This window comes from Crocuta crocuta, unplaced genomic scaffold, assembly GCF_008692635.1.
Source record: "Crocuta crocuta isolate KB4526 unplaced genomic scaffold, BGI_CrCroc_1.0 scaffold26, whole genome shotgun sequence".
Classification (NCBI taxonomy): domain Eukaryota; kingdom Metazoa; phylum Chordata; class Mammalia; order Carnivora; family Hyaenidae; genus Crocuta; species Crocuta crocuta.
Window position 1 is genome coordinate 106,248 of NW_027532249.1, and position 22,825 is coordinate 129,072.

Genomic DNA, 22,825 nt, shown 5'->3' on the forward strand with positions numbered 1-22,825 from the left:
TTGCTTTCATTCCTCATTTTGGTAACTTGTCTTATTTTTTTCATTGTCTGTTTATCAGCTTTGTTGATCTTTTCAAAGGGTCAGTTTTTTATTTTTTCTCTATGGCTTCTGTCTTCTATTTCTTTTTCATTCTTATTTCCTTTTTTCTTCTTGCTTTGGGTTTAATAGGCTTATTCTTCTCCAGTCCCTAAGCCCCTCTAGTTACATAAGTGGAATCTTAGGTTATTGACTGGAGATCCCCTATATTTTTTCTTCCCAATATAGGTTTTTATAGCTAAGTACTGCTTTAGCTTCAACCCATACATCCTGATGTTTTTATTTTCATTTAGCTCAAAATGTTTTCTGATTTTCCTTGCTATTCCTTTTTTGACCTATGGGCCATTTAGGAAGTACTTTGGTTTAATTCCAAATATTTGTAGATTTCTCAAATTTCCTTCTGCTTTTGATTTCTAATTCTATTGTGGTAGGAAAAATGTTTTGTATGATTTTAATCCTTTTAATTTTATGGACATTTGGTCTATGGTCTAACCTGAAGAGTATTTCATTTATGCCTAGAAAGAATGTCTATTTTGCTGTTGTTGAAGTCTTCTATAGATGACATTTAGGGTAAGTTGGTAATAGGGTTGTTTAAATCTTTTCCATCTTTATTGATCAGGGCTATCTTCTAAAAACATAAAATAGATTACCACACTGATATAATCCTCTTGTGGCTTTCCAGTGACTTTAGAATAATATCCAGGTTTCTTCCCACCTTTGCCTATCTCTATGCATTTATCATGTACCACTCTTCACTTTGCTCAACTTAATTAATAAGCTAAAACTACCTTTATCTTCTTTATTGGTATCAAGACCTATTACAAAGATATAATTAAGATAGTGTGGTATTGGTGCATGGATAAATAAGCTGACCAGTGGAACAGAACAGAGTTCAGAAACAAACCCACACATGTGTGACCACCTTATACATCAAAAAGGTGAAAAACAGTGGTATAGGAGAAACAAGATATTTTTTTTAAATCAATAAACGGTGCTGGAAATCCATAAAGGAAAACTTCTACCTTAAACCCGACCTCACACTATTAACAAAAGAATCAGTATGATTCAGATTTAAAAGGTAAAACAAAAAAGATTCTGAAGAAAACAATTAACATCTTCATGATTTCAGAAGAGACAAACCTTTCTTAAGCAAAATATACCAACTATGAAAAAGTACACCAGTATACTAAATTTAAATACTAGTATATTAAGTTTCTTTTCATATGTATTATACATATATTTCATATAGTCTGACAACACAATACATTCAACAAATGACACGTATCCAGAATTGATATATTTTTGAAAACCACAAAAGACAGTCCAACCAATAGAAAAGTGGGCAAGAACCTGAACAGATATTTAACAAGGGGATAATCAAAAGGTTATGTGAAGTGTTTAATCTGATTAACAATCAGTGAAATGAAAACTAAAGCCACAGTGAGATACCACTACATGCCTGCCAGAATAAAATGAAAAAGACCGACACTACCAAGTGTGGGGCAGTTGGAACTTTAGAAAACTATTTGGCAGTTATCCAGTAAAACTGAATGTAATGTACATACCATGACCCTGTAATTCCATTGCTAGGCAGAAATGATACCTATGTGTATCAAAATTCATGTACTAGGATATTTGAGGTGGTACTATCAAAAGTTTCCAAACTGGGAATGAACCAAACATCCATCAGATAAATAGGTAGTTTATTTACACAATGGAATACTATACAGACAGAAGGAACCACATATAAATACATGCAACAAAAATCTTACAAATATAGAGCAAATAAGCCAGATATAAGAGAATACATACTATTTGATTCCGCTTATACGATGTCCAAAAACAGACAAAACTAACCTATATTTTTAGAAGTCAGATAGTGGTTATGCTTGGGGAGTGAGTACCTGGAAAGGAACATGAGGGACAATCTGGGATGGTGGTAACAGTTTGTTGATTGTGTTTGTGTTCCATTTGTGAAAAATCGACTAGTGTATGTTACTTTTTGCTTAAAACTTAAAATTATTTGCCTCTGCTTAGATAATCAACTCCGACTAAAAAAATGATTCCTTCTCCCTTGGCCTCTCCCTTTGGCTACCCTCTCTCACACTTATGCCACCACCTCCTGCCACTTCAGAATGGTGAGGGTGGGAAAAGATCCCCCATCCTCTGACATGCAGACTAAACTAGATTTGCTACAGGACTGGTTGCTAAAGAAGCAGGTCTACCAAAATATGAAGTCCAAGTTGATCTTTGCCCTCCTGCCTGTTGACTATTCACTCTTACCCTCCTCCCCTAGTGAACTCAAATGCCCTTTTGCTCTCTCTGCCCCAAAGCCTCTTACTCCGGATAAATAGTTCCTTTCAGGTAACATTTTTATCAAAGGTTTGAACCAAATGGTTGGAGCACCAACCAGTTAACATTTCAAGTTGTGGGTAGTGCATGGGTGAGAAGTCATCTGGGTCTTTCTAACACCCCTGGAGATATATAACAGGAGATTGGGTTGCAGACCAGACTTGAGGAATATGGGTGTTCAAATCTTGGCCTTGACTTGGCAAATCTGTACCCTCTCTGTGCCTTAGTTTCATTATTAAAATAGGGATTAGTGCTTACTTCAAATCATTATAAGGATCAAAATGAATTAACACATATAAAAGGTTTAGAAAAACAACTGACCTAATAAATGTTAGTTGTCAACCTGGCTTTATCCAAGGTATGCTGTCCCCAGGCATGACTCAGGATTAATCTAGAGAGCGGAGGGCTTTGGGGCTAACCCAAAAGTCTCCCCAAACTGAGGAGGGTACTCCTGGGTGTCCCACACTTGCTTATTATTGCAGTGAGGAGCAGGCACCCATGCTTCAGGGCTATGTGGGACCAGAGGAGAAATAGAGAAGGTGAAGAACTGGCTGTAGGAGCTACTCCACTGACTGCCTTCAAGGACTCAGGAATGTTGTTCTGTCAGAGGGTGAGAAATGAAGAAATTGCTGATCAGGTGACTGGTTTTGACATAACTGCATCTAGGGAGGTGGTAATATGATATATGTATGCTTCCTATTGACCAAAGGGCCATTAAACACCACAGGCATTTTGGTACAACTTTTATTTAGGGCCCCGGGTCCTGGATCTGACCTTTACTTTGAAGATGCAGAGGCCTTGGCAGTGACTGGCTCACAATACATACAAAGCCTGAGGTAGACAATAAAAAGTCAGTTTTCCAACAATGAAAAAGAATAATTAGTACGTAGAATATTCACACTGGCATTTTCTCCTAGGCAGACCTACAGAAGCCGCCAAATCTTCACCAGAAGGATATTTGAAGATCTGTCAAAAAATAAGCTAGCTGCGATAAGCTAAGACAGGCTGAAGAACACATCCCCAGAAGAACTAATGACAATGAAAATCTGGACCTCTGATAGTGGACAATGCTTTTTCTGTGTCTCCACTGGTGACCAACATTGGACCCTGTCTCAAAGCCTGTCATTTTATTCACCTCTGCTCTGATGCCCTATTGATGCTACCATAATTTAAACAGCAATCCCATTTCCTCAATTTCCAAGTTTGGGGACTGAGGAGGCTAGGAAACTCTGTACTGGTAATCTACTTTTCAGAATCATCATGCACATTAGTTAACAGAAGTCAAAGGGTCTTTCTCATCAATGCCTTCTCTCCCTGGAGGCAAATTTCTTTGGGGAGTAACACTGGAACCAGAGGGTTGGTGGGCACTGGATGAGCAGTCATTACCTGCAGATGGCTATAGTGTACAGGTTAGGACCTTGGATGCAGCTGGAAGTGGCCGGTTTGTCTCCCTGAACACTGTGGCTACACAGCACCTCTCCTTTAGTGTATTCTAGGCCCAAAGAATTCAACCTGAGTATTCTTTGTTATGCCCTAATCCAGCCATGTTCCCAGACCTTAGGTTGTGTCCTCTCCACAAATGGTTGATCATTTCACTTTCATCCTTGGAGGACAAACTGGAGTACCTGTAGTCATTCCCACAACTACTCACATCACTGACCTGCCAGTGAAGAGCCATGTCCCCTTCATAACAGTTACAACAAGTCTTGAATGCAAAGTCCCCAAACATTCCACCTGTGGGTGGGGGGGTGGAGGCGGTGCTAAGTCCTCCCAGCTTTTACCTTGGTGATGGGAGATGATGGTCAGGATCCACCTTTTCCTAACAGTTATCCCTGAGTCACTGCCCAGACACTTAGCTGCAGCAGGAACGTATCAGGGAGTAGGGGGGTGGGGTGGGGGGAAGAGCAGAGGTGGCCATGAGACCAACAAAGTTCAAGGGCAAGGGAAATGCTAGAACTCTGCATCCTCTGGGTATGGCTCTGTGTGCCTCCTGCAAACACAACGGCTTGCTTGTGCAGACTGAAGAGATCTGCTCAATCCACTTGGGTTTTCTTTGCTCCTTTCTACCCCTTCAGTGAAAGCTCCAGGGACTCCACCTTCCTTTTCTGCTTTGTATCACCACCAATCACTCCATCCTTCAGCGGGATCCTTTTCTCCCACAAATCATCATGGAATGAAAAGAGCAGGAGGCTAAAGATGTTTTATTACTTGCTTAAAATTAACTAAGACCATTAAATGAGAATGATGATAGGAAATGATAAAGAAGCTTTACACCTCTATTGAACTATCAAAATGCTTTCTGATACCTACCCCAGAACTGAAATGAACCTGGATATAGCACACTAAGAGCTCACCATCCCTACGTCCCCAGCACCATTACCAAACCTGTTAGCTAACAGCAGCCACCACAGTCAGAAGTACTATTATTTATGTCTCCAAACGACTATGGCAAACCACTGCGTAAGGCAAAAAGACTTAATTTTTATAAACTGGTAATAGTTTGGAGGTTGACAGATTGCACAAGGAACAGAAATTAGGGAACCCGTGTTCTCTTGTTAAAAGGTCTATTACTCTAACACTCTAACAATCAATATATATAAACAAATTAAGAAACTTTACCTTTTAAACAAGTACTCTGGATAGTTACAGAAAGTGGTAACTTTTAAACCCGTGCCATTAAATAAACGATTTTTAAAAGAATATGCGATAATTGCTCTGCTTTGTTCTCTGTAAGGTTTTCACTACCTAAACACTGGCAAGTTTTTTCAACAGTTACATAAAGGACAACTGTTCACCTAGGTGTCTGTTGGGAGAGGAGTCAAGCAAGAAGCCAGGGCTGAAAACAGTAACAGTTCTGAAATGGCAAATACAAATTCTGAATGGCGGTAAGATGCTGTATCCTACTGTGCAAAGTACGTTGTAATAGAAGAACCAGTACTGCTTCTCTCTGGGCTGAAGGGGACAGCATACGGTGCCGTAATCTCTGACATTAGGGAGAATTCATCTCAAGTCTGCTTGTCAGTTTCCTCTAGTCACATCCTCCTATTGCAGTTCCATACATAAATCTGAGGAAAATGTGCAGCAGGTGCACTAGGGGCAGGTTCATTAAATCTTGAGAAAAGCAACTATGGCATTTTTGCTTTATGAAGTAAGGGAAATCTGTCTAATTACGTTCTTGATAACAGAAGCATTAATTGCCATGGAAGGAGATTTTTAAGATAAAGCCCCTAATGTCCAAAACAATTTTATGTTGGCATCTAAAACGTTCTGAACAGTTCCAGAATTAGATAGTGTTAGCAAATAAAATAGTTAATATTTATAATGAAATGTAATAACTGGCTAAAATTCTAGGTAAATAACTTTATGGTCATCTACAATTTTGTTTTAAACTTGTAACTTTAGCGATGTATATTGAACACATTCAGTTGTACAGAACACAATCCATGTAATCTTGAAAAACACTATATAACAAAACTACAGAAATGAGCACACCCCCCCTTGCAAACCAGTATGCTCCCTCATCAATTCTACAACTACAATAAATTTAATACTATAAACAAACATTGAACAAATCAGAGCACTGTGGAAAGGGTCCAGCAGCTTTAACAAGTCATATTATAATTTTTATGCACTAAGAGAGGCAAATGGAATTCTTAGAACATTACTTAAAAATAGATTTTTAAAGACGAAGGTCCCAACTCATTCTTATTTACACACACCAAAGTTCATCTGTCACAGACAGCAAATGTTGAATTTATACACTGGAGTTTCCGGCAGCATCCTGCACATTTAGAATTAAAACAAACAAAGTTGTCAGATCTAGGACGGATCACGCAAATCTGTACAGGACGGGCCACAGCTGTCCTGGGGCTACTGCATTACGTGCTCACTGCTGCTTCTCAAATGCAAAGACCAAGTAAATACCTAAAAAGAAAATAATAAAAATGAGAGTTTGGTTTCTCATATGGTCAGGCTAAACAGTACAATTTCAGTCCTGTTCATAATTTGGGGAAAAATTTCAAGCTTCTGAAGGGAAAAATCCCATTATTTCTAAGGGTCCTCAATTATTTTGAGTCATATTTAAGTAGCTATGGGATTATATCTGTTTACCTGAAAATATCCACTTACTGTAATACTAAGTGACATTATAGCTCTTGAGAAAACCAATTCAACAGCTCTAAACAGTTCTAAAACCAGTTTGAGATAAGAAAAATTAAAAGTATAAAACAAAGAAAATTAAAATTAAAAAAATCTTATAACTGAATTCTTTCTGTCTGGAGTGAGATGGGTAGGATAGCCGCACTACCTTGAGGACTTTTGGTAGTGGCTCTCTATTCAGTAAAACACTAGTTAAGAATTATAAGGAACATACATGACGTGCATGTTAAAATCTATCCACCTATCCAATTTTGTGTTGTAGGGCCTGACAAGGAAGCCAAAAGCTATGTAGCTTTTGCTACATAACTGATAATTATGATCCTGATAACTGATGCTTAGAGATATTTATCTGGCCCCAACAGTGATGTTCCAGCCCCAATAATACTCTCCTTTAAATATGGTTTCCTGCTTTGGCTGTGTGTTTACTCAAAGACACCCTGAGTGTGTCTACGGCTCCTCATTCTGGATCACAGTGAAGTTCAAATCTGTTATCTCTTCTAAGATATCAATAGATTTTATGGTGAGCAAACATCTAAAAAAAGATAAATCCTCAAAACATTGCAAGGATGCTCAGGGCATATGCTAGGACACTGAGCCAGTGAGTCAAGATAGTAGGCCATGTACCTTGGTGTCCTCCCTTCACGAATTAACTTCTGAATGGGGTACAGATGAATAACTACAGACCATGAAAGAACCCCTGATCCTCTAGCTTTTTACTCAACCTGTTCAGGAGTACCACACCAGTCCTTCCAAAATGCTACTTTGGCATTACTATTCTCTGTTTCTTATCTATTGGTTCCTAATTTCTTTTAAGAGAAATGAAATACTGGGGCACCTGGATGGCTCAGTTGGTTAGGAATCTGACTTCAGCCCAGGTCATGATGTCACGGCTTGTGAATTCAAGCCCCACTTTGGATCCTCTGTCCCCCTTTCTCTCTGCCCTTCCTTTGCTCATTCTCTCTTTCAAAAGAAAGAAACTTAAAAAGAAAGAAATGAGATATTCCTGGCAACACAGTAGAAAGATGGACAGAGAACAGTCAGGGTGATATCAACACAGCAGATTCTTCCAGATGACAAGGAAGCAGTCTAAGATATCCGTAAATATTTCACAAGACTTAGGAGCAGGCAGCGTTACTTAGCTTGCCCCAAGTGATCTTTCTGCAGTCCAACCCACCCCAAACACACTGGTACCTTGACCTTCCCTAAATCTAGGTCACTAAAACCACTAAGATGCAGTGTCTGACTTCAGATTGACAATAACTTTCTTCCCTCTCTAACATGCCTTCTGTGCAGGCATTTCAATTGGAATTTAAAGAAATAAATCTTGAACCACTTCTAAAAGCAAATAAGCAACAATTCTCTACTTTCCTTTCACATTTAAAGAATCTTCTAGAGGAGTAGCAGGTTCTGGTAACAGGAGCTTAATTAGAAAAATAGGAGTTTGAAGTATAGCTTCTTCTACTTATTAGACTGTGACTCCAGCCCACAAAGCCCTCTAGTTTAGAGTGTAATTCATGAAAGGCCACACTGATCCTGACATGCTAGATCTTGGCCATGCTCCTTTCCTACTGCTTTTCACGTCTCTAACCCATCTCTCCCTCCGCTGTCTGTGGGCATCTAATTCTTCATCTGCATGCTATCACTAAAGTCCGCACTGAGGTACAGAAATACAGTTCTAAACTATAGCAGTACTTGCTATAGTCACCATCATGCCCTGTGACCAAAGCTGTTTTCCTTACATCAAACTTTAGGACTGGCAAGATATCTAAGTCTCAACTCTAGGAAAAGTACAGGTTTAGGCACACATTTCTCAGTCTGCTGGTCCTCTAATCCCATTTCCACTAAGGGCACCAATATTCTGACACGAATAGGCTCAACGTGTTGGCTCTGTTTGTATTCTTTTCTTCTCTTCTCTCTCCAATTCCTCAAGTCCTAAGAAAAATCCCTTCACAGAGGCTTCCATGAAGCCATAGGTACAAGTATGAATCATTTGGATTAGTTCTGTGACCTCAGACAAGTTATTTAAGTGCTATCTTATCTGTGAAAAGGAGATATTAGTAAGACTAGTCTACCCTTAAAGTTGTGAGGACTAAATGAGTTACAACACAGGAAAGGGCTCTAGTCATGCTTGAGCACATGTTAAATATTCAGTTATACCAACTATTATTATTTCTCAGATTTTACTACTTTTCCTTAGGCTCTCCTACAGCTATTTTCCCTATTAAAGAAACTTCAGCACTTAAACCAGTTTGCCCAGCACTGCATTTATTTGTGTCTGTTTCTTCCATCAGATTGTAAACATCTGGAAAGTAGAGACTGCAACTGCTTACTCTGTTTATTCCTCAAACCCCTTTCACAGAACTTTATATAAGTTAATACTCAACATTTATCAAATAGATTGTCTCTGATTACCACTTATGCCTTCAACATCATCAACAAATACTTAAATGAACAGTGGGAACTACCTTTGATGTCCTCAGGGCAGCAGCAACGTAAGGGTCTTATTATCTTAACACTGAGGTCCTGGGTGCTGCCTTCCTCAGCATCTATTTGCTGAAGAACCACAGACTTCACAGATTTGCCAGACCTCTGACTTCTCTTCCAAAGACAGGCACACTTCAGAATGTCTCTATACCAGGCCCTTCCCAATCACACATCCTTCTAAAATATCCTGCTTGTTGCTGCTTCACTAAATGTTCTTGTACTTACTAACCATGCCCTTTGTTGTCAACATCAGAGTGTTGACATCAGAGTGGCTAGAAACAAAATACATGGAAGTGTTCCATTAGCCAAAATTTCCAACAGAAGTCTGAGGTAAAAACAGCAAATACAGATGGCTAGTAGTAACAAGCAGGTAATGAAAATGTTTAATTAAGAATGTTAGGGGTGCCTGGGTGGCTCAGTTGGTTAAGCTACTGACTCTTGATTTCGGCTCAGGTCATGATGTCACAGCTTTGCGGGTTGGAGCCCTGCATCAGGCTCAGCACAGGCAGTGCAGAGCCTGCTTGGGATTATCTCTCTCCTCTTTCTCTGCCCCTTCCTCACTCACACTGTCTGTCTCTCTCAAAATAAATAAACTTAAAAAAAAAAAAAAAGGAATGCTCATGAAAATTTATGTTAAGGAACATCCTGCATATATTTTCTCTTGGCACTAAACAGCTGTGCAAGAAAGAGTGAGTAGACATATAGGGATTCTGTGTAAACATAAACACACCCCCTAATGTACGTTAAAAAATTCCAAAGTTTTCAAATTTTAATGATTACTCTGAAACAATCTTTGAAAATCTGTAAATCTACACTGACGGTATACTCACTTGTGGCTTCCCACTCTGACTTACTTAAGGTTCCCTAAGAAAAAAGAGAGAGAGAGAGAGAGAACATTTTAGATTGAATATGGAAGTACATGAATACATTTTTCAATAATGGGCAGAAGTGCCCAAACAACCCTGCCTTCACTATAAATATATGTTGACCCTTGAACAACACAGGTTTGAACTGTGTAGGTATACTTATATGTGGATTTTTTTCAATAAATCCATACTGTAAATGTTTTTCCTCTTCCTTATGATTTTTAAATAATATTTCTTTTCTCTAGTTTACATTTCTATAAGAATATAGTATACAATACATATAACATACAAAATATGTATTAACTGATCATGTTATTGGTAAGGCTTCTAGTCAACAGTTGGCTATTAGTAGTTACATTTTGGGGAATCAAAAGTTATTGGCTTACTTCTGACTGCATGGGGAGTCAGCACCCCAAAACCCACATTGTTCAAGGGTCAACTGTACACATAATTTACTGTTAATATTACTGTGATCTAAATATATCAAAAAAGTCAATGAGATTTTAATGTTATCCTCTCAATTTTGCTCCTCTGCCTAATTCTCTAAACTACAGATTCTCAACCAAAGGGTAAATTCGTGTAAAGAGGGTATTTGTGTGTGTGTGTGTGTGTGTGTATAATTGGAAAAAGCATCAATTTTATATTTTTAACTTGGAAAATGAAAAAAAAAACATTAAAAAGCCTCTCTTAAAACATCCAATAGCATTGTAGGAGGACATAAGATTTTTGTGTTTTTACAAAGAAATCATAAAATACATATCATACAAAGGAAATAAATTATATTTTAAAGTTACAAAAATACTAAAAGACACATTGATATAGTAACATATGTGCCCATGACTTTGCCCACGACCTTAGACTAACAAGATAGAGTGGCCATTCCAGTAACTAATGTGATTTTGAGGAAGTGATAAATGTAAACAACACTCTTAAGATTTCTGCAGAAACGTGTTATGCAAATATCTGTAATTTCTATTGATGACAGTCACAGCTATATCTAATACCGCTATGGCACTGTTGCATTCTTAATGAAAGAAAATGTGAACTCGCATGCAGAAGTTGTTGAAAATGGAGATGTAATTTTTCTCCATGAAAGTTCATGGGCTCCTGAATTTTATCTATGGAACACACTGAATCAGCAGTGCCCAGGTTAAGATATAATGATATAGCAAGGAACTCTTCAATCAAGCTTGTAACTTTCTCCCCATCCTTACTGCCTCAGAAATAGGACTCAATTCTCAGAACTGAAATACACTGTATTTTATATTCCATGGCTATAAAAAGGGGAAAGAGACTAACATGTATGTGATTTGTAAACCAGTGAAATAATTTCATAAGTTTCCATATACTATATGCTTTTTTTTCATTTTCTATAAAACATGCTACAAATGAAAACTTACCAAAGGTAATCTTACTTGACTGTTCTTCATGTACTCTGCTGCATGTTCATAGTCATCCACCTTCTCAGAAGCAAGTTTGGAATTCTCGTTTGCAGGATATGGCTAGGGAAGCAAGTGAGATTCCTAGTTAGGCAATTAAATGAAACTTACAATTTGGAATTAAAAACACTAAATCAGTAAAATAAAATACTTAAGAAAATCCTTACGTATTATTTCAGGAATACAAACTAAACATACTTTTCAAATGTGAAAAAAAAAATGGGTGAAGGGAGTCCTCTCCTAATAAAGCAGCTGTTATGGTCAACTTTGGTGATAATCATAGGATATTTACAGTTGGACAAAACGGTACCATTTACTTAATTACCTCCAAGATCCACTTAGCAGCAAACACTTGCATCTCCCTGACTCCCATTTAAAGAGTTTTTCTGTTATAACACAAAGCTGAAGGAAGTTATGATCAAAAGAGCTAAATATTAATTTAAACATTATGGTGATATAACAGCCATCAGAAGCATGAACAGAAATTAGAATACAGATGAAAAATTCAAAATGCCGGGAGGAAATATGCTGGTGGAGAGAGAGAGGCCCTTAGGTGTGCCTTGTCCCATGAATACAACTAAGTAACTATCAAATCATCCTAAATACCCCAGAAATCAATCTGAAGACTGGCAAAACAAACTGCAAAACTAAAGTAGAGAAGGGGCCACAGTGAAGGTAAAAAGTGCAGAGACATGGTCTGGGAGAGAAACCAACAGTGGCTGCTCAGGTGGGGAGGGAGCGGTAGTCGTGGAAAAGGGCAAGGGACAGACCAACACACAGGGAATGCACAGGAAGAACAAATGCCCATAGCAATTGGCTTGGAAATGGGGCCTGAATTTTATGAGTACAACCAGTGGGGTTTAAAGCCTGGAGTTTTAAAGGTCAGCATGCTTGGCTCTGGGAGAGCTCAGAGGACACTGAACCTGCTACTGGAGAAAAGGCAGGGCAAAGCAGCACTGTATGCAGACATACAGTATGGAAACAATCATCTAAAAATTGCCTGGAGCACACAGAGGGGAGGTTAGTTGTATCCCAAAGAGACTGTGTTCACAAACAGACTCTTAAGGGAACAGGGAACTGGCTGGCACCATTTCCTTCCCCCATCCCTCAGCATAAAGACAGAGCCATCTGCTGGAACCAATGGACTCCAACACTTACTACCTAACTTCTTACACCAAGTCTTGCCCTGCCTACACTCTAGTGGAACCACCCTTCTCAGTCACGCTTGCTTTAGTCCCAGTGAGGCAGGACCCCTTTCGCAGAAAGGGCAGCCCAAACCCCTGCCCACACTGCACCTCTCTACCCATGAGTTCTGCAAGGCCTTGGTTCCAGCAGCAGTGGCAAGAGGTCCCATTTCACAAGCAGACCAGAGCACACCTACATAAAATGTCCCACATTCAGGGTAGGGAACAAACCTTGCTCTTAACAGGAAAAGAAAACCTCTGCAAATGACTGGTGTGAAGGTTAAAAAGACCAGGACACATTAGTAGAGCATACACAGCACACAATGGAGATATTCCTGGAAGTGCCAGGGGCCCAGGGGACACTATACAGTGGGGTACTACAGAACTTGTCCTTCCTAAAGCCATTATGCTCAAGAACAGGAGATACAGCTGACTTTCCTAATACACAGAGACTTAGACAAAAGGAGAAGGAAAAAGAAGGAAAGATAGTTTCCTGATGAAAACTAAAGGAGTTCATGATCACTAAACCAGCTCACCAAGAAATAGTCAAGGGGACTCTACTCCTAAAGTGGAAAGACCAAAAATGAGAGTATGAAGGTAGGAAACACAAAAGCAGTGAAAATTAGTATTTATTAGTATTTCTGTAAAAACTCAGTCAAGAAACTCACAAAATAAAAGGATGTAAAGATATATACCTAAAACGTGGGGAGGAGAGGAATAAAGAATGGGTTCAAACTCAAATGACCATTAATTTAATACAGAATGCTACATACAGAAGATGTTATATAAAAACCTAATGGTAAGCACAAATAAAAAACTACTAATAAATAAACAAAGAATAAAGACAAAGAAATCCAAATATATCACTAAAGAAAACCAGCAAGCCATGAAAAAGATAAGAAAAGATCAGGGAAAATCTCCAGAAACAACCACAATACAAGTAATAAAATGGCAATAAATACGTATCTATCAATAATTTGAATGTAAATGGTCTAAGTACTCCATCTGTAAATGGACTAAACACTTCAGTTAAAAGACACAGGGTGAGAGAATGGATAAAAAAACAGGACCCAGGGTGCCTGGGTGGCTCAGTCAGTTGAGGGCCCAACTCCTGATTTTGGTTCAAGTCATGATCCCAAGGTCATGGGATCAAACTCTGCCATCAGGCTCCATGGTGAGTGGGAGCCTGCTTGAGATTCTCTCTCTCACCCTTTGCCCCTACCCCACTCACACTCTCTAAAATAAACAACAACAAAAAATGGGAGACTCATTTTAGACCTAAGAATGCAGACTGAGAATGAGGGGATGGAGAAACATTTATCATGAAAATGGAGGTCAAAAGACTGCTGGGGTAGCAATACTTACAACACACAAAATATATTTTAAAACAAAAACTGTGACAAGAGGCCAAGAAGGACACTAGATAATAAAAGGGACAATTATGAAGGTAGAACGATTGTAAATATTTATAGCCCCAATATGAATGCACCCAAATACATGAAACTATAACAAATATAAAAGAACTAACTGGTAATAATACAATCATAGTCAGGGACTTCGACATCCTACCTCCATCAATGGACAGATCATCTAAACAGAAAATCAACAAGGAAACAATGACTTTGAATGACACACTGGACCAGATGGATTTAACAGATATATTCAGGACATTCCATCCTAAAACAGCAGAATGCACATTCTTTTCAGGTGCACATGGAATATTCTTTTAGAACAGATCACACTTAGGCCACAGAACAAGCCTCAACAAATTCAAAAAAACAGAAATCATACCATGTACCTTTTCTGAACACAACACTATGAAACCAGAAGTCAAGCACAAGAAAAGATCTGGAAAGACCACAAATACAAAGATGTTAAATAATATGCTACTAAACAATGGGTCAACCAGTAAATAAAAGAATAAAAACAGTATATGGAAAAAATGAAAGTGAACACGCAATGATTCAAAACTTTTGGGATGCAACAAAGGAGGTTCTAACAGGGAAGTTTATAGCAATACAGAAAAATCTCAAATAAACAACCTAACTTTACACCTAAAGGACCTAGAGAAACAACAACAAATGAAATCTAAAATCAGCAGAAAGAAGGGAATAATAAAGATTAGACCAGAAATAAATCATATAGAAGCTAAAAAAAACATAGATCAAAGAAACCAGGAGCTGGTTCTTTGAAAAAAATCAGTAAAATTGATATAAATACAAACATAAAATATAAGAGAACCTTATGGAACAACAAATTGGGACAACAAATTGGGATAACCTAGAAGAAATGGATAAAGTTCCAGAAACATATAAATTACCAAACTGAAAAAGGAAGAAATAGAAAGTATGAACAGACTGATAATCTGCAAAGAAACTGAATCAGTAATCAAAAAACTCCCAACAAACAAAAGTGCAGGACAGGTAGTCTCATAGGCGAATTCTACCAAACATTTAAAGAAGAGTTAAAATCTATACTTCTCAAACTATTCCCCTCCACCAAAAAAAGAAAGGAAAGAAAAAAGAAAACTTCCAAATTCATTCTATGAGGCCAGCACTGCCCTGATGCCAAAATCAGATAAAGACACCATAAAAGAGAGAACTGTAGGCCACTATCTCTGATGAACATAGATATAAAAATCCTCAACAAAATACTAGCAAACCAAGTCCAACTAACAGGGAGTATAAAAAAAGCATTCACCAGAATCAAGTGGGATTTATTACTGGGCTGCAAGGGTGGCTCAATATTCATGAATCAATTATGATACATCACATAAGAGAAAGGATAAAAACCATATGATCATTTCAGAGACACAGGAAAGTATCTTACAAAGTACAACATCCATGCATGATAAAAACCCTCAACAAAGTAAGTTTAGAGGGAACATACCTCAACATAGTAAAGGCCATATATGAAAAATCCAGTTAACATCATTCTTAATGGGAAAACTGAAAGCCTTTCCCCTAAGAAACAAGGAACAAGAGAAGGATGTCTACTCTCACCATTTTTATTCAGCATAGAATGAGAAGTCCTACCCACAGCAATCAGAAAACAAAAAGGATTAAAAGGCATCAGTAAGGAAGAAGTAAAATAAGAAAAAGACTCAATATAGAGAACTGATGGTTACCTGAGGGGAGGTGAGGAGTGGGGAGATGGGTGGAATAGGGTATGGGTAAGGAGTGCACTTGTCCTGATGAACACCGGGTGATTAAAATAAAAACGTAAAAATACGTATCAAAAACTCAAATTAACAGAAAACCCTGTGAGTTCAAGAAAGTAAGGAAAATAATCCAGCTTCCAAAACACAGGCAGTTTACATATTTCCCTGAGAATTTGAAGAAGGGCTACCCATGCACAACAATGCTGTTTTTAAGGCAATGCTGGCCAAATGTTCATTCAAATTATTTCGAGTGTTATTTTTTTAAAATGTTTTTTATTTATTTCTGAGAGAGGGAGAGAGACAGCATGAGCAGGGGAGGGTCAGAGAGAGAGAGGGAGACACAGAATCCGAAACAGGCTCCAGTCTCTGAGCTGGCAGTCAGCACAGAGCCCGACACAGGGCTCAAACCCATGAACCGTGAGATCATGACCTGAGCGAAAGTCGGATGCTTAACCGACTGAGCCACCCAGGTGTCCCTCAGTGCTATTTTTAATCCATTTCAAGTAACACCCTTTTATACTATGAAGTGTGATGCTTTGTAAAAAATGTAAATGAAACCATAATGAACTACACAGAATACATAATATTTAACAACCACCTACTCTACAAAGGTTATATATTATAATTCCTTTGTCTTTTTACAAGAAACCAGCCAGCAACGCATCACTTCAGACCTACATCTTACCTAATGAGTTTTTAAGAAAATGCTCCAGGGGCGCCTGGGTGGTTCATTCAGTTAAGCATCTGACTTCAGCTCAGGTCATGATCTCAGGGCTTATGAGTTCGAACACCACATCTGGCTCTCTGCTGTCAGCACAGAGCCTGCTGCAGATACTTTGTCTCCCTCTCTCTGCCCCTCCCCAGTTCTTGGCACACATGAGCTCTCTCCCTCTCTCTCAAAAATAAACAAACATTAAAAGAAAAGAAAATGATCCAGGAATGTCTACTTTGCTATCTTCCTTTTTCCCCTTTCTAAGTATAATCATCCCACAGCAAGCTTAGACATTAGAAATTTGGTTGTTTGCTATCAAAAAAGTACTTAGCTTTTTGGAGTCCCATATTGCTATAATTTGCAACCTTACTTTATATGTATCTTAATACAAGGGATATAAAAAACATCACTTATTAAGTGTTTTTGAAACTTTAATCCCACATCTTGTGGTTTCATCATATTACAAATCTTCAAAACTTTAATGTGAATGACTGCAAACTATTCTGTTGTAAATTTGCTCTTCAACGTATCAGTATAAGATTCCTCCATGTGATTATCTGCCTGTCAGTGGACATATAATCTCTCTCCCCTCTCAATCACTTTAAAAGGCCAAACAACATATGATTATAAAGCTGCAAAACTGATTACTTTTTTCAAAACAGGTGAGAGAAAAGAAAACTGGTGTCAGGATTTTATAACCATAGTGCCCTGACTTGAGTCTTTTGATTCTTCCTTCCCTCTGCTACAGGACTCTAGGAGAGCAAAGTTAGGGTAGATTGAGGAGATAAAATGTTTATTCCTCAATATACCTAGACTTTTGCTAAAAGTCTAGGTCAGCTCAAGCCTGACGGCTTTAGGGAAAAAATTTTTTATAGCAAACATCAGAAAACATATCCATTTAAATCTCCGACAGAGACTAAAACAATTAGCATCCTGATTGCTCTTTCTGTCTCTGGTCTTCACATCCCTCCAAACCATCCTCCATACTGCCACCTGAGTCATGTTCCCACTTGTGGGGCATGTCCTCTCCTGCTCAAAGTCCTTTATAGACTTGCAGAAGTGCCTTGGTGAAGAAGTAGGAAAAACCAAAGGACTTTTTTAAACTACACGGTATTACATTCATGAATGTCCTCAGAGGGATAGGTCATATCCTTAAAGGCAACACCAGTGGAGAAGGAAGACTGGAGAATCACTGTGCCAAAGTTTTTCATACTTCTTCAAACATCCCCTGCTCTTTCCTGCTTCTCTGCCTTCACTCTTAGTTTACTGATTTCACAAAAAGACCCTTTCATATATGCACTGCACTTGAGTATTTCATTACTGCAATTCTCATGTTGTCCTGAATAATTTGCTTGAATGTTTATCTCCTCAATATACCATAAGATCCTTCAAGGAAGGGGACCCTGCTATCTCATATTCCATTCTCCACATATAATTTCAAAAAAATTACACTTATCAACTCATTACCTACATGCTAAGAGAACAGTATAAATAACTGATCATTGCACATGCAAAACACCACCCAGTTAGGGATGAAAAACTACAGGCATGTGCGTGTGGTGATTTGTGTACACATATATATTCTACTTTTTTCCCTCAAAACAAAAACAAACTTCTGCTAATATAAAGCAAATACAAATATTCTTAATTCTAAAATATAGGAAATACAACCAATGAAGAATGTAGCATTTTAGTGGTTAGTGGTTTCAAACTATAACTTAGGATTTAAAGAGAACTCTTACACTCAAAATTGGGAAAGTTGTATGGATGCAATTACAGCAGGAGATTTTTGTTTGAAAACCACCTATAAAGACTAAAGAATATCTTAAGGTTTATAGCTTTGTGACCTTGAAAAGGTCATGTATCCTCTCTGAGCCTAAGATGGCCCATTTTAAAATGTGGAAGGGGATTATTTTGCCTACTTCCTTGGGTAATTAGCTAAGTAAGTAAGAGTATGCTTGCAGGATTTTAAAAAATATTCTAAGTTGAATGAACTCTCTAAAGAACTTTAATAACCATTTGAGTAATATGATCCTGTTGATATTAACAATAATGTTCACTGACTACTTCAGATCTCATTAAATACTGAAAAAGGACATAATAAAAACTAATGAGTCAATAGCTGTACACTGTATTTAAAACTTGTATAGAAGCTATCATTGCTGCAATTTGGGAAAGCAGAGAGGAATCCAGGGGTTAAAGCAGGTCTCAGCAACAATACTGTCTAAAAGACCTGAATCTTGCTAGACAGTCACCAAAGAACAAAATTAGGCATGGTATGAGCTCACCTTAGAACCTGGCCAGGAAGATTTTAAATTACTAATGTAACCAAAGGGCATTATTGTGAAGATGTAATGTAATCCTGCATCTCAGGGGATATTTGGCAATGTCTGGAGTCATTTTTGGCTCACAACTGGGGGCTGGGGTACTACTGACATTTAGTGCATAGATGCAAGAGATGATGTTCAACATCTTGTGAATAGAACAGCCTCTCACAACAAAGAAATTACCCAGTCCAAAATGTCAACAATCTTGAGGTTAAGAAACCCTATTTTAAAACAGTCTATCTAGAAAACAGAATTTGATGACAGAGCCATTCGTTTATTCATTCAAGGAAAGTTCCTGTAATAAGCTCTGTCCTGGGTGCTGGAGCGTCTAGAGTAGTTAAAAATAATCTGTGTGATTTATATAAATATTGAGCATCTATATGGCCTTGAAAGGAACCTCAGAAACAGTCAAACAAGTTTATCATGACCTAGAATATTTATACCATTTCTAAATACTTACCTCCAGGGCCTGCATTCGTTTTAACAGCATTTTATTTTCATTGTTCTTAATCTTTTCTTCATAGAATTCCAGAAATGTTTTTTTGTAGACTAGTTTCATATTGTACTTCTTTGCCATTCTGTCCAAAACAGATTACTTAATGAAAATGCTTCCACAATATTTATAATTCCTCGATAGTCTACTTTCACACAACAGTGAAAACTTCTGGGCATCACCAAAAAAGCTATCATTATAAATTCACAATAGGATGATCAAAAACAAAGAGCAACATACCAATAATTACATCTGTAAGAAAACATGCATTCTCAATCTCAGTGGGTCACAGGTAACTCTATTACTGTAATAAATGGGTCAGGAAATAAAAAGAAAGGCTGTGAAACAGGGATGAAAGCTGTAAGGAACATTTTTCTATCAATTCCATTTATTTAACTTAATCCCTCACAGTGGCATTGAAAATAGTTGCCATTCCTTCTTAAAATATTCTCTTTCATCTCTTGGATTCTCTGTCATGATACACTATTAATTTTTATACTACATCTTCAGCTGCTTCTTCACAGTTTGTTTTACATATTTCTTTTACCCATCTTGAAAATTTTAATGTTCTGAAGAGTTTGGCCCAGAGCCTTACTCATTTTCTCTTCCCTGACTTTACACAGCATGCCAACAGCTATCTGTAGTTCAGCTCTCTCTTGTCATTCATTTATTTCACTGCTTCCTAGAAATCTCCACCAGGATGTGTCAGAGGAATTCCCTAACTTTCAAATCCAAGGCTGAACCTCACTAGACCATTCTGCCAATCTTTATTTCAGTAAATCCATCTAATGATTCATGCCAGAAACCTCAGAGTTCTCCATGCCTCTGCCTCTTTTTGCCAATGTCCGCTATGTTCAACACAACACTACATCCTCTCTGTTTACCTATAAAATGTACTTCAAATAGGTCTTCTTAACCCTTCATTGGCCACAGTCTTGCTTTAACCACCACCACCACCCAGCTGTACTACTTCACTTGTTTCCATGCTTCTATTCTTACTCTCCCTCAATGAATAGTCCAACTATAGCCAGATTGAGCTTTCAAAAATACATGCTTGTCACTTTCCCCCTTTATTCCTGTCACTGGATCTCCAGCACAAAATTCAAAAGGCTTCAGCATGGCCACTAAGGCACTCATCTATAAAGGAATGCTGCCTCAGGGCACCAGGTTGGTCCAGTTAGTAGAGCATACAACTCTTGGTCTTGGGGTTGTGAGTTCGAGTCCCATAGTGGGTGTAGAGCTTACTTTAAGAAAAAAAAAAAAAAAAAAAGGAACTTGAGCAACTTGGGCCCTGATTCCTTATGACCCACACAATGGGCTTCCTTTAGCTCCTTGAAAGAGCCAAGCCCTTTCCCATTTCAGGGTCTTCATACATATTATCCCTTATACCTGGAACATTTTCCCTTCTAGTCTTCAACTGGCCAACTTCTATACATCCTTTAGATGTTGACTTAAATATCACTTCTTCCTAGGTGGATTCCTTAAATCCTCAATTACATTAGGTCTCCCTGTTATACTTGGTTTTTTCCCTCACTGCAGTTGTTAAAATTTATGTTTATATATCAAAATTTATACATGATCTCAGGCAGCAAAGGAAGAGATGAAGGGAAAATAACTCTGAGAGGGTCCATGAGAAGGCTTGGGAGGTAACAGTTGAGGGAACAATGTGAAACGAAACATTTGAGAGCCACTGGATCTGTACGTAAAAGGCACATGCAAGGCCTCCCCATAATGTGAATTAGCCCTCCTTGGAAAGACAGCATGCGCAAAGAAAAGAGTCTCTTCTATTCTAGGCAGTTCATTTTCTCTCTTAAATCTATAAAATAAACCTTTAGAAATAAAACCAAGTTTTATGTCTGAGAAATACTGTATTTACAAAGAACTGAGACTCAGTTTGACCAATCTGAATAGGTTTGCCATATAAAAGCTAATTACATTTTTTAATCAGTGTCTTAATAAAATGGCAAAAGGACATCTCAAAATCCTGTGCGTTTTTAGACTGTCCCACTGAATGTATACCTCTGTTTTAGTAATTTTTTAAAAATTTAGGTTATTATAGGGATGACTTGACACTATCTGTGCATCACCATTAAGCAATTTAAGTACAAAAGATGGCTAGTTCTTCCTTAGCATTAAAAAAACCTTTCATTATAGCCTTTATCTTTTTGGTTCTACTCAAATTACCAACTTTGTTAACCAAAAACATCAACCTAACATACTAAACATATGAAATGACATACTAAAAGCATTTAATTTCTTCTTTTAGGAAGAGCAGAAACATTTCACAAGAGTTTACTAATGTTAAGAGGGAAAAAGGTGATTTAAAGTTTTAAATTTTACAGTTTACATACATATATATTGTATATAACATTGTTTTCACATTCAATCCCATGCTACTTAATTTTCTCATAATGTTGTATAAAATTTTTATATATTGTAGAATCCTAAAAATCTTGCATCTATAATTTTGACTGAGGCACAACTCAAATAGTCACCAACTCAAAACAAGCAGCAAATAAAGCTTTTTCTTCAATAAAAGACTTGTTTTTGAAATTACGAAATCAACTTAGGTTTGGTCAACTGTGACATGGCATTACATTTAAGTTGACTCTTCCACTTTCCCTCTCAGGGAAACATCCAAGACCCAGGGGTCTCATAAGGCCTTAAGGCCCAACTTCCCCTGTGTCTGTAGTTGATCAAGTCCAGGTGCATGAGTGAATATATTCTTGAATAAGGATATTATTATCAACACTGTCTGTGAGACACAGGCAATTTCAAAGCTATAGTGAAATGTAAAACAACTTTTAATACCTATCCTTGTCAAAAGAGGATCATTTTATATTACCAAACTTACTAATAGTTTTTGAAAAAAAATCTTTTTCTATTTGCAGTGTGAGGTGTTTTCTGTCAGTAAGTTGAAGGCAAAAGATTCCTTTCTTACCTACAGGATAAAGTAATTCTAAGGATGAAAAAAACCTAAATATACAAGGCTATTAGAGACCAATGGCACAAACCTAGATATGAGGTTGGTTCTTTTTTTTTTTTTTTTCTTTTTCTTTACAAGGCTATACTTTTTCTTTGGGTTCTATGTAAAATAAGGAATGAACAGAAATACTGATTTTTCCCCCCTTTCTTTTACTCTTAAGGCAAAAAGAGAAGAACAGCAGATTAATAACATTCTTACTCATTTAGCAATGGAAAATAGACCAAGAATTCAGGGACATCCACAACTCCTTCCAAGTTGAAGTCATATTTGCAACCAAATAAAGGATAATCTCCTTTCTTCTGAAATTTCACAGTATATATCTCATTTCCAAATGATTCTGTTTCTGAAACTTCAAGGCGTCTTCTGTTAAAGGTTATCCCCAAAACAAAATAAAAAGATTAAAGTTGTTATTAGCTTAGAGTTATTTTGATGCATGTGAAAAAACTATAGGATATAATTTTTAAAAGATACATGATCAGCCTTTTAATTGGATTTGAGCTACTTTTAAGAAGCAATACAGTAAAAGATAATTGACAATTTCACTCATAAAATTAGGCTGGAAATTGTTTTCACCATCATGACTGCTGGTTAAGACTTTGCTTATCTGATCTGGAGTTTGTCTAGCACT

At 37.5% G+C, this 22,825-nt stretch overlaps 1 protein-coding gene across 1 annotated transcript in view; it reads right to left on the bottom strand.

The window, feature by feature from the left end:
• Window positions 1-1,722: 1,722 nt before the first annotated feature.
• RNMT (RNA guanine-7 methyltransferase) overlaps window positions 1,723-22,825 on the bottom strand; it is a 33,413-nt gene continuing 12,310 nt past the window's right edge. The window contains exons 8-12 of the mRNA XM_077778088.1: window positions 22,396-22,560; window positions 19,179-19,296; window positions 11,297-11,398; window positions 9,861-9,894; window positions 1,723-6,312 (exon numbers count right to left, since the gene is read on the bottom strand). Coding sequence (XP_077634214.1) covers window positions 6,275-6,312; window positions 9,861-9,894; window positions 11,297-11,398; window positions 19,179-19,296; window positions 22,396-22,560 — 457 coding nt within the window. The 3' untranslated portion in view covers window positions 1,723-6,274. The remainder of the gene's footprint in view (window positions 6,313-9,860; window positions 9,895-11,296; window positions 11,399-19,178; window positions 19,297-22,395; window positions 22,561-22,825) is intronic.